Source organism: Xiphophorus maculatus, chromosome 7 (assembly GCF_002775205.1).
Source record: "Xiphophorus maculatus strain JP 163 A chromosome 7, X_maculatus-5.0-male, whole genome shotgun sequence".
NCBI lineage: Eukaryota > Metazoa > Chordata > Actinopteri > Cyprinodontiformes > Poeciliidae > Xiphophorus > Xiphophorus maculatus.
The window spans coordinates 13758250-13770829 of record NC_036449.1 but is presented as its reverse complement, the minus strand read 5'-3'; the positions used below and the strand labels follow the sequence as shown (position 1 = coordinate 13770829).

Genomic DNA, 12580 nt, shown 5'->3' with positions numbered 1-12580 from the left:
TGCATCGCAATCTTACACAAACAGACATAAACATGCAGTGAATGAATCGAAGAGTTAAGAAAATTTAAAGAGCCACGTTTTCATTGAGGCTCTTTAAATGTGCATATATTTGAAATTGAACATTTGTGACTATACAAAATAAACCAGGGTGTATTTGCGTATTGCGAGGGAATGCGACATGCTGAGGTAGCGGAAAAGAAAAACCTTTTCCCATTTCCACTAGGGGGCTCCATACTTTTGAATCATAATAAAAGAAACATTGACCAACTATTTTGATGTGTAATGATGATTTTGGTGATGGCACACATCAAAATGTAATGCTTGTTACTGGTTTTCTCAATTGTTGGCTATAAGGTGTTTTTTATGACTTTGTACTTTTGTGTTTTTATGATGTAAAGCAATTTTAACTTTTTGCTGCAATATTTTATACAAATAAACTTGACTGATTGATAAAGCTTAATGAGACCTATTATTACCATGTGCAGAAAGCTTTCTTTCACACAGCTGTAGACAAGTGGCGAAAACCTGCACATTTTACACATGTGAAAATATGTGACAAAGAAGCAATGATGCATGGCTCATTATTAGACCAAAATATTTTGCCCACATTTTGTTGATCATGTAGTTGATTGAGTAGTAATACTAGCTGCTATGCTATCATTAATCAGTTCCCACACACATACACAAAAGAAGTAAAGCATTGAGATCCAGTTATTGTTGGTGTGCCAACTATGTAAAGTGAGCTCATTGTTAGGTTAAAAAGTGAAAACTATGACGGAAATTGTTATGCTAGCTGAGGTCAGGTGGAAAGCAGCTTTATCTAAACTGATCTGTAACAAATATCCTTTGTTGTCTCATTTTGACATAGAAAAGATAATACCACACCCTGCATACCTGGAGCAGAAGTACAGCAGGTTTGACTTTATATCACGTCAAGGTTTTACTTTTCCTGTGGGGAGATCAAGTACACTGCAGATTTAGAAAGTTTTCCCACTTACAAAGCATGTAGAAGTCTCTAACTTTCATCATAGGTCCTCTTAAACGGTGAGTGACAGAAACAAAGACAAAAATCCAGAAAATCACGTTGTATAATTTTTAAGTAATTGTCATTTTATTGCATGACATAAGTGTTTAATCAGCTACCAACCAATAAAAATTCTGGCTCTCAGAGGCCTACAGAACGAAAACTCCATGAGAATTTATTGGCAGGTTTGACCTCAAACAAGGAATCTGACTTGAGTTTCAATGTGTCAGCATACAGAAAGTATAAATCAATAAACTGTAGAGAACTGCAGATTTGCATACTACTCTGGCTACAAAGTGTCCATTGTTCATCAGTTAGCAGTTAGTCAACTGTTAGCATAACCGCTTGCTCTTTCGTCAACATTCCAGCTCACTGAAATGCGTGAGAGAACAAAGAGCCTTTCAGACTGTAAAATTACGTAATGAAATCCAGAGTGCAAGATCCAGGCGGCACAGGTAACAAAGGCAATAGCTTTGACACTAGTGACAAATGCACAAATGGAACAGGCAGAAACAGATGTACGAAGACACAGGTGGGATTAAATGCACCTGTGTCAGGATACAGGACACAGCTGGGATCAATCAAGGGTAGATAAGACGACACAGGAACTAAATTGACTAGGAAACAAACACAAAATTTCACAAAATCCTTTGTTGTCTCATTTTGATAGAGACAAAATAAATCTAACACTAAAGAATAACTGGACCAGTGGTCTTGAGGGCCAGCATCTTGCATGTTTTAGTTCTCTCCCTAGTAGTACCAACAACCTTCTCAGCATGTCAGTGTTCTTCTTAGGCCTTCTAATGAGCCATCATTTGATCCAGGTGCGTTAAACCAGGGAGAGAACTAAAACATGCAGGACGCCGGCCCTTGAGGACCGACTTTGGGCACCGCTGAACTAGACATTAATAGACAAAGAATGACTATAAGCAAAAACAAACATAACTAGAAACGCTAAGAAGAATGGACTTAAAGGAAAACAGGAACAAGACAGATCTAATCAAAACACAAAATAATAATGACACTAGAATCAAATCAAACTATCAAAACAACTCAACAACTCGGGATCATAACAGGAATAACATTATAACATCAGGTAAAGCTCAAAAAAGCTGATTGTACTTAATAAAATTTAAGTAAATAATTTGCATTTTATTACATGACATAAGTATCTGATCAGCTACAAACCAGCAAGAGTTTTGCAACACGTCTGTTAGTTCTTTAAGAAGTTATCCTGTTCGCCACTCATAACCTGTACTAACTCTACATGTTTGAACTCTAAATCAAACAAACTATAATGTTTCTATAGTGGCCAACCCAAGACTAGAGAGCTGTGTAAGGACATCAGGTTTGGTGTAATGCGGAAGCTAATGTCAGCTAATGGTGGCTCTCACTACTCACTCAGCACAGACAGGCTGCCTGAAGACTTTTATGGCAGACCGTTGTTGCCATAAAAGTCTCCAACAGCACAGACAAAGAGTCACTAGTTATCACTAGTTGCTGATTTGAAAAAAAAAAAAAAAGCTGCTTGAGGAAACTGAAAAATTGATAAATACAGCGCCAAAGTGGATAAGTGCAAATTCTTAACTGGCACAGTGTGGTAGACTGTGTGAAATCTGTTATACTCACATAGTCTACCACAGTTCTCATCTGGTTGAGAACAATGTCTGTTTATTTCTTCTCTTTTCTTTTCAAAACAAACAGCCTTTTCATTACCTTTTCATCTGAGTGAGACAGAATGCATTCTGTTTTAAAATATAAAAATATACCTAATTTCAGATAAGTTAATAGCTTTCAAAATAAAATATTATTTATTGTGCATTTCAAAAATCATATGTAGACATATTTTATTTTGTAGTAGAGGTGGCAAAAGGGGTTCTTTCAGTTTAATAGATTGCTGAGCCCTGGTTTAGCATAAGGTATACCACATCTGTTCTGCAAATGCAATCCAAGTTTCTGATAGCATGGAGATTAACATTCACAATGCAGACTAACTGTATTGTGAACTGCTTACCAACAAGCTGAAGAAGATGCAAAATGAATGCACAGAAGTGTTAAGTTGCACAAAATTCGAGACCAAACTTCAGCTTTAGGAGAAAACAACCACAGCTTTAATTAACATTTGCAAATGGGGAAAACATACAAAGCTCACATCTCAGTGAGAATCGGACGAGTTCTGACTTGGGGCTGAACGTCCCCTCATCTACATAGGATACATCACACATCACGTAGTCACACCCCCTGGCTCAAGTGTCAGGCAAAAATCTATGTTACTTATCTGTAAGTTTCAGTTGAGCAGGGTTGCATACACATTCACAGCTCAACTTTAGGCGTTTATCCAGAAAGGCCTCTCTGCTGATGGCTGAACAGATACTAGTAACTGAACTTCTACAAAATAGGCTTATCACCTTAGCCATGTCTCACATTTCTAACCGCTGAACACCCTGTTCTTAACTTATTTGCGGAGGGTCAGAAGAGCATATGTCCTGTTGAGCTGCAACTGAGTGCAAACCTTTAATAGAAACATCATAAAGTGTACATTCAAATTTATTTAAACATTGTTACTAAATGTTTCCTTCACAGAAGACTTTGCATCAGGATCAATAAAAGAATATAATCATATCTGACTGCTACAGAAATTTAAAGCCTTCTCTGTCATTTTCTAGCTGTTAATGTGCATAGGTGTTTGTAGCATATTTAAATATCAAGAAAAGCATGACAGTAAAGACTGGCACCTTTATTTCATTTAATGCTAAGGGGCACCAGGAATCTTGGGCCCTCTGACAAAAAATATATATATATTTTTTTTTTCTTTCATTTTATTTAAGCTGCAGTATACAACTTTAATAAAAAATATGTTTTCTCCATATTTGTTAAAGCTATCACCATGTCGTGCCAGCTTGTTATGAGACAGATAATCTGCGAAAACAATCAATCTCCTCCCTGAGCTACTATTGCTAGCTAAAGTATTGCAACATTCCAGCCAAAACAACCAATCAGAACCAGTCGGAGGGTCTGAGCGCTGTCGATCAACTACATTCATTCACTGCTAAATGTGCTAATGGTGGATAAACAACAGATCATAACAGGAAAATCGTTTATCTGCCGTCATTGGTAGCTATGCTAACTAGGCTAAGCATTTACAACAGGCTATGCTAGCTGCAGCATAGCACAGAGCAAGGGGAGGGAGGATCAGCAGCACTACATGAGATTGTGATTGACAGCACTAAAACTCTCCTGCCACTCACTGGTTTTTTCTAGATAGTACTGGGAGAAGGCAGAGGAAATGGATTTTTCACAGATTATCTCCCATGCCGTTCTGTCACAACATAATGACAGTTTTAACAAATATGTGAAAATATATATATATGTATTTTTATAAAACTTACATACTGCAGCTTTAATTTTACTTAGGAGAGGACAGGCCAGGAGGGACGTGGGTTAGAGCTGCTGCTCACTGACTCATCTGTTGTTAAGTGGTAAAAGGTACAAGGGACAAGTTAAAATCTTTTAATAATTAAACGCTAGTGAAATGGAGGGAAACAGAAGTCTGTAGCTAAGCTAAGTATGATGAATGGTTGATAATCTCACACAGTCTACCCACTTCTCAGAGAAAAACTGGGTTACAAATTGACATTCCTATCTGACACAATGTTTTTCTCTCTCCGTCTCTCTCTTTTTTTTTGAAGACTTGACTTTTTTTTTCTTACCAGCATAGTAACTGCCACAGTAGTTCTTGTTTTCTACTGACTGCTGCTGAACACCGTCACCGTCAAGCTCTCCAAGTAGTAACCAACCATTTCATGCAGATCCAGGGGGGGTTCAGGGCAAATATGGATGTGTGTTTTTTGGTCTGGGAGTGTGCACCTAAAATTTTTACTGCTAAAAACAATCTTCGAAAACACAATATGATTAATTTTGTAATTGACAGGGCTCCAATTTCTTTTATTTATTTCTATGAACATAACATAAATAAATAAATAAATAATTATTTATTTAATAATTTACCGACCCCCTGTCGGTCAGGGGCCTTTAGAATTGTCATCACTTTTCCACCCTATACGGTGCCCCTGCACATGGAAGACACACCCCAATGAAGATTAAACAGGAGCTCCAGTTTCAACAGGAGACTTTCTAACGTCCTCCTTGTAATAAGAAGAAACAGGGAGTTATTTCGTAAAATTGAGAACTGGATACCTAGTGAAAACTGTTGTCTATGGGCATAAACTCACCAGCGACTGTATGAGCATATCCAAATGAGACAAGATAAGTTTATTTCTCTGCCCAGACTTTTCCAGGAAATGTGATGCTTAGAACTACATGTAAACACAAAGGAAAAAGAAAATAAAGTTTTCCTTCTTCTGTAATCACACATATAAACTCAGGAAATCAACATGTGACCAGCCCTTTTTATGCCTACATTTAGTAAAACCTACTACCCAATCTTACACCTGAAACAGTGTAAAAATAAAAGCAGCATCAAAGAATTGCATAACTGAATCTGAATAAGAGGCAGTCAGGCATTGGTGAAGGAGGGGAGAAAGGCGATAAACGGCTCCAAATTTAAAATTAAGTTACCTTAGCAACAGCAGAGGCAGGTATCAAGAATCCCAGAGAGAACATGCTAGGGTAGTCAAGCATGAGGCTGTAGCAGACCTGTAAGTCTGAACTGTTTTGCTTAAACCCTGTTCTTGGCCTCTTACTTTGGAATGTCCTACTACCTACTGGAATTTCTTTTTCCTACAATATCCCCCTTTTATGAAAATCATATGCAGCCTGTTTATGTGATTAGGTGAGATCACTCCAGGCCACTGCAGAAAACAGATCAAGAAAGCCTGAGAGAAATAAGTAAATCTTGTATTTTGATTTATTGATGATTATAGAGCAAGGTAATTTGAATTTAAAGAACAACAAAGTCACGTGGTGTTCAGTATATCTTGAAAATTAATGCCTAGTGTGGCTTTGCGTTGGCTATTTTTTATATTTGCATTGTTTTCTGATTTCAGCTACATGCTATATAGATGTAAAGAAGTATGTGTTTACTCACAGTAGATCTGTATTTCGAAGGGTAGTGTTACGTTTCGTTTCTCAGAGATGATGACACATTGGACCTTATTTCCGTTGATCTCTTTGGTGGGCTTTCCAAACAATGTGCTGACTGTGGTGGTTGTATCACTGATTTGTAGAGTTGAGTTGTTTGTCCATGTCACTTTGTCTTTTAAACGATCATCAGTTTGCCACGAAACCTTGGCCGGTGGATTGAATCCGGCAGCGGTGCAGGTCACAAGAGGAACCTCTTTGTTTCCAAGAGTGGGTTGGGTACTATTTACACTTGTTTGTAGAGGTACTAGGATTACAAGAAAAAAAATACACTTCTCTTAACTTCTACACAAACTCAACATCCAGAACATGGTTTTAAAAGTTCAACTTACCACTGACAGTTATCTCTACAACTATTCGAGGTTGTCCTGAGGGGAAAATGGAAAAGATGCAAGTGTAGGTTCCAGCGTCGAACACATTTGCATTAGATAGCTGGAGAGTCCCATTGTGTTCAGCAAATGTCCCAATATATTTAAATCTCCTATCAGGCCCGTTAACAAGGCGAGCATCATCCTTTGTGATGGTAAAGAAATTGTCCGTCAGCGGTTTTCCTCTCGTCCTTCTCTGCCATGAAATCTGTTCCAGGTTCTCATTTGGTGTTAGCGTCGTTGTTAGCTTGCAGGGTAAGGTTGTGGTACCTCCTTCCAGCACATTGATGCTGCTACCTGCAACCTGTGCTGTAATAAAACATAAACGTTAGGAATCTAAAATCTGCAGCAAAATAAAAGGCAGCAATAAAGAGGATATGGATTTAAGGCCAAAATTATTTTTATGTATTAATAACTCAGGGTTTCCCCCAGAAAACTTGCTAAGCCCTGTGATCAGGGTGGTGAGGAAGTACACTGACTTTTTTTTTGTATTAAAAGATGTTAAGTTAAGACAGGAAATGTAAAAATGTCACGAGAAGACATCTCCATTGAAATGCTACTTAGACCCACAAGTATAGAGTCCTAAAAACAGAAAATTAAAAAATACACTTGAGTATCAACTATTTTCTGTATTAATCCAAATTAATTCAGCAGCTCCTTAAAGCCCCCCAATTGTTTGATATTTAAATTTAAGATTTTAAGGAGCTGGCAAGTTTACTTTGTAAAAGTTCAAAGAAAAATCTTCATAGATTGTATTGCTACCACAGCTACAGTATGATATTGTGAATTTAATCTTTGAGCTCTGTTTGTCCCAAATATATCTAAGTAAGCTACAATTATCACTTATTGCTTTTTAGGTTGGCAATAAACTACCCCACTCTTGCCCAGATTTCACTAAGTCCATGGTGAATCGCTGTTAGTGGTGTTGATGTTCTTAGCAGGAAGAGGCGCCCCTAAATTAAATTCTGCTGAAGGCCTCATACAGCATTGAACCGGCCCTGCATGACGAGCTAAATCCACTGCACATCTCTGCTGGATACAGAGGGAAAAATGGGAGATTTAATTTATGTGATTTACTAGCCCTTTGTGTCTGTGGAGTTTTTAATAAGCATCACAGAAACTGTTTTGGTTGCCTGAGCTTTATAGGACAAGTTCTTCAGATCTCCGCGTGGCCGCAAGCATTCACTCTGGCTGATTAAGTGGACAAAGCATTTGATATGGTTTGATGCTGTGTGTAACTGGAAAAATAATCAGAAAATATGAACAAAATAAAACCAGTGTGATGAATGACTACAAGACAAGCCTGAAAGCTCGTCCACAGGCTGAACCGCTTAAACAATAACGCTCCAGGCAAACTGGGACCACATACATAACCATTTACCACCACAGAATTTGTGGTGGTTTGTTGTTTACACCACAGTGTAAACAACAAACATAATTCTTTGTTCACAAAGACAGATCATTTTCACCGCTCGCTCAATGTGCACCTCTGAAAGTACGACAACAAGTTATATCATAGAGCTGCACAAGCAGAGAAGGGAGATTTAGATTTTAAATTATTTTCATTTAACCAAGGATTTTGCGACTTGTAGAAAACGAAACAGATCGCTCTCAAAACAATATAGTAAATTGTCAATCTTGAACTGGTAAATGGCTTATACTGCTGTAGCAATTTTATCTTGTCCAGAGGAATCCAAAGTTCTTAACACTACATTTAGTCATTTACCCATTCACGCACAAATTCACATTTTGAATGATGAGGAGCTACATTGTACGCATAGCTGCCTTGGAACAGATTGTCGGAAGCAATAATGTGTCTCTTTACATTTAAGTAAAAAAAATGCCATGTTTAAAACTTTTTGTAGTCATCTCAATAATTAAGGGGGAAAGTCTTTAACAACATTTCAGCAATTAAAGTATTATTACAGCTGAGCAGGTTTTTGGATATTTCCACTGGTGTTTGGACAATTTATTTTGGTGGTGAGTTCCAATTCTTTGAGATTGGAAGGCCACTTTCCCACCAATATAGTCTTTAGCTTCTTCCAAAGACTTACAAAAATATAATCAGGAGGGGTGTCATAATGGTGGAATTTTAGTATTTTAGTACTGTTTGCAGCAATTTTTTTTTATTTAATTTTTTGATGTTATAACTACAAAACATGTATTTTAATCATCCTATATGTCACCCAATTAATAGTGGAGAATAAAAAGGCCTTTATAGACAAATTAAAATTGGAAAGTTATAAGATCCTATAGTGAAAAGCCAAAATAATCTATTTTGTACATTGTATGGGGTCAAATTCTTGAGAAACATCGTTATACATTAATACATTACAGTAAGGCGCTCTGTTGAATAGTGTGGCTACACCTTTTCTCAAAAGCGCAGCTTGTTGAAAGACGAATAGATAGATGGAGCTGATTAGGGCATTCCAGGATGAAGATACAATGGGGCGTTAGAAAAAACATGCACTTTCTAGCAGTCCAACAATCCTAACCATGTAGTTAAAGCTAAAAGGGAATGGATAAGCTCAAAGAATATACATGCGTTAGAAAGGCCCATTAAAAGCTCACACCTAAATGTAACTCACCATCTCTAAAGATTCTTGAAAGGTGACGTTCACTAATTGTCTCTATTCAGTCTAACCGAGCTCGGCCTAATTTGCAAAGATTTTGAGATGAATTTTAGAAAGCCAAATAGGCCCAAATGTCATTCTCTAGATCAGTGGTTCTCAAACTTTTTTCAGTGATGTACCCCCTTAAAAATATAATTTTAGTCAAGTACCCCATGACACGGGCAAAGCATTTTTGGAATAAAAAAAAGAGGTACAGTGCTGTAAATACCCTGTAAATACTGAATATAAAATTCAGTGTATGAACACACATTTATATTTTATCGAACTTTTTACAAAATAATTTTTCCCAAGACTTATTATGAGGAGCCTACTGATTTTTTAAAGGTATTTTGAAAAGCTTCACGTACCCCCTGCAGTACCTCCACGTACCCCCAGGGGTACGCGTACCCCCATTTGAGAACCACTGCTCTAGATGTGCAAAGCTGGTACAAATATACACCAATAGATTCGCAGCTGTCGCTGCAGTGAAATTGGATTCAAAGTGTTGACTCAGGAGTGCCTGAAGAGAAATGCACAGCACAGAATTCACCTTTATATTAGTTTAAAAAAAAAACAATGTATCAGTTCCTCCCACTTCACAAAATTGCAACACTTTCTGTACAGTAGGTCACAAAAGGCAAGGGTAGAACGGAATATTTTGCAACGTGTCAAGGATGATGAATATTTTTTTTCCAAGACATTGTGACTTGTGAACACAGAATTGCATAGCATGTTCATTTCTCAGTCATGACTGCACGTTTATTTGTGACTAAATGTGCATACCTCTACTGTATAAGGCTGCAAGCTGTATTTTTATTCGCTTACATAATTTATAACTCGGTGGTAGCTAAATGAAACCATTAAATATCAAAGTAGGCCTGCTGTTTTTACACAGTTTCATTAAATTGAGTCTACGTCCTTATCTTATCATAAAGCTGTAGACAGAGCTTCAGCCGTCCATGCGCACTTTCCATGTGCTCGACGGTAAAACAAAGAGGGAGAGGGGAGGGGGAGATAAAGATAAAAAGAAAGAAGAAATTTTAAATATTTTGCTGTGCGTCAAAATGTAGTAAGACGCAATGTTCAATCTAGCATCGCATGCTCCGTGCAGAATGTTTCTCTCGAAACAGAGACGTGGTAAATTGCATTATGATAAATAAAGCGAACGTGTTAAATTGCTTCTCTCCGTGAGAACAGAGGGCAAACATCGAGACATACTGCATCCACAAATGAGAGCGACATCAACATCACGTACGTGATAAAAACGCGTAGCGTCGTCTTTAATTAATTCCACTACAGTGCACCTACTGCTATGGCAGCATCGACAAAACCAAAACACAATTCTCACCGTTCTTTCCAGAAAACATAAAGACGTGGTTTTAAAAGCGTACATACCCAGCGCATCTCTGCTACAGACGAGCGCAAACGTCAACAAAAGAAGCGTGTAGGACATTAAGACACCATATGGCAACGAAGAAGAGGTGAAAATCGTCCAGGCATTAGCTGTTTGAGTGTGCACCACTGATGGGAAGACGGAGGGGGCGTGGCTATTCCACCGACTTTATTTACTATTTTATGGGTTAAAGTGTCCCTTATATGAAGGTGGGCTGTCTTACTCCCGATCTTGGTCCAAGGATGGTAAAAATCTTGTAGCTCATGTATTAGAAATAGATGAGTACATGTTCTAAATAACTGTTAGATCTTCACTGAGCACTATAAGATTAACATCAGGCTATCTGGAAAAAGATGAAGCTGTAAACTGAATGAATCTATTTTGCTGTTTTGATCAAGTGCTGAAAAACTCAGGACTTAAAACTTACAATGAGAGATATTTTCATTTTCATAAAAAACAAATTAGAAAAACACTGAACCAAACAATGACGGAATAGCTTTTAATTGGTCTTATTTACAGTGTCTCGAAATTTATTTACATCTACTAGTTACAAACGTATGTACAACATTTATACTTTATGAGTAGGGACGAATATAAAAAAACAGCTAACAGCTAAATCAGAACCTAAATTACACTCAAAATCAAACTTGACACATCTGCTTATCAGGAAATATAATTTTTATTGTTACATTATCAAGAATATCCTTTAAATAAATAAGATAGACCAGAGTCTTCAGTCCTCAGTCTGGACACAAGAAGTCTATTTGTCCTCTCTGAAAACGATTCATCCTGAAATACTAATAACACCATTTTTATGAATATACAGTACTCATTTTCTTGCTGAAGTTCAAAAATAACAGATGTAAAGCAGAAATTTGATGGATCAGATCTGGTGAAGGTCCACCAGAGTAACCCACACTGCCTAAGAGAAGCTCTGTCACATTTTCCACAAATGCTTCTGCTAAAGGGAGGAACAAAAGGAGCAGGGATGAGTGCATTTCACACTTGAATCAATTATGTAACAATATCTATTACCTGGAAATCAGCATTGGTACTCAACGGTACCAATTTTTGGTACTTTTGTGTGTATTGTTTTTTAATAATGAGATTTTTTTTTTATTTATTTCTCAAATTTAACAAATATAGACAACATCCAACTCTTTGTATTGTAACATCACAGCTGTTTAACAAATGTCTTTAAAGTAAAAACTCTTCAGAACAACTAACACAGTGTTTTGTCTTACTAAACATATTATAATCCAGCTCCATGTATTCCTATTTGTCGTTTCCCCTGTAAAAATAATTTTAAAAAAGCAGATTTCAGGCATGTTGAAGTGCTTTACATCATAAAAATTTAGCAAATTTTTTATGAACCTATTCACATCTTTAATAAAAGTTATGATGAAATGTATTAAGAAAATGAAAAAATAAAACAAACAAAAAAAACAACAACGTGAATTCATATCTGTAGTGGCCTATGCTAAAGCTGACCATCCTTTGTTTAGAAAATTATATGACTGTAGATAGTAATTTAGCATTTATGGCAAACCAACTACGCATGCGGTATCCTTTGACTTCAATGTAGTAAATAGTTTGCGTCTACACTACACCACACACATTTGCGCAAGCCAGTGCAGCATTTTGTCAACGTTGTACAAACCCCTAACTCTGTCTACACAACATGGTATCTAAACGACTTATGCCCACGAATTATCTTTATCTCAACAAACGTGTTATGCCTGTGACTTCAACCCCATATTGATATGACACTGGCTCCACCCTCATGCGGAAATAGCAAAAGTTTCAGAGGTACTGAAATTCATTGCAACACAGACGTATTCATTAGTAGTCATTTTTCCTTATCATCCAACACTTAGGCAAAGATGACAGGCAAGAACATTCTCAAGAGTCCTACATTAGGTCTGTAAGGGTATTTGCGGGAAACAAATGTAGAAATCTGTGTTAAAGGCCACATCTTTCGTAGTCAGAGGAAGAATGAGGGGCACAAAGTCTCATGTGACTGTGAAAGCTGTGTCAGACACATTGTGCACTTACAAAATAGTTGAGTAATAACTTAAACAAT

At 37.1% G+C, this 12580-nt stretch overlaps 1 protein-coding gene across 2 annotated transcripts in view; it reads right to left on the bottom strand.

Annotated features, from left to right (window-relative positions):
- The window catches only part of LOC102216392 (poliovirus receptor homolog), a 53857-nt gene extending 43212 nt beyond the window's left edge, over nucleotides 1-10645 (bottom strand). For both annotated transcript variants that reach the window (XR_002753039.1, XM_023336631.1), the window contains exons 1-3: nucleotides 10500-10645; nucleotides 6457-6801; nucleotides 6072-6371 (exon numbers count right to left, since the gene is read on the bottom strand). Coding sequence is in view for 1 of the 2 variants with exons in the window: in XM_023336631.1 (XP_023192399.1) it covers nucleotides 6072-6371; nucleotides 6457-6801; nucleotides 10500-10557 (703 nt within the window). In the remaining variant the exon portion in view is untranslated. The remainder of the gene's footprint in view (nucleotides 1-6071; nucleotides 6372-6456; nucleotides 6802-10499) is intronic.
- Between the last annotated feature and the right edge of the window lie 1935 nt (nucleotides 10646-12580).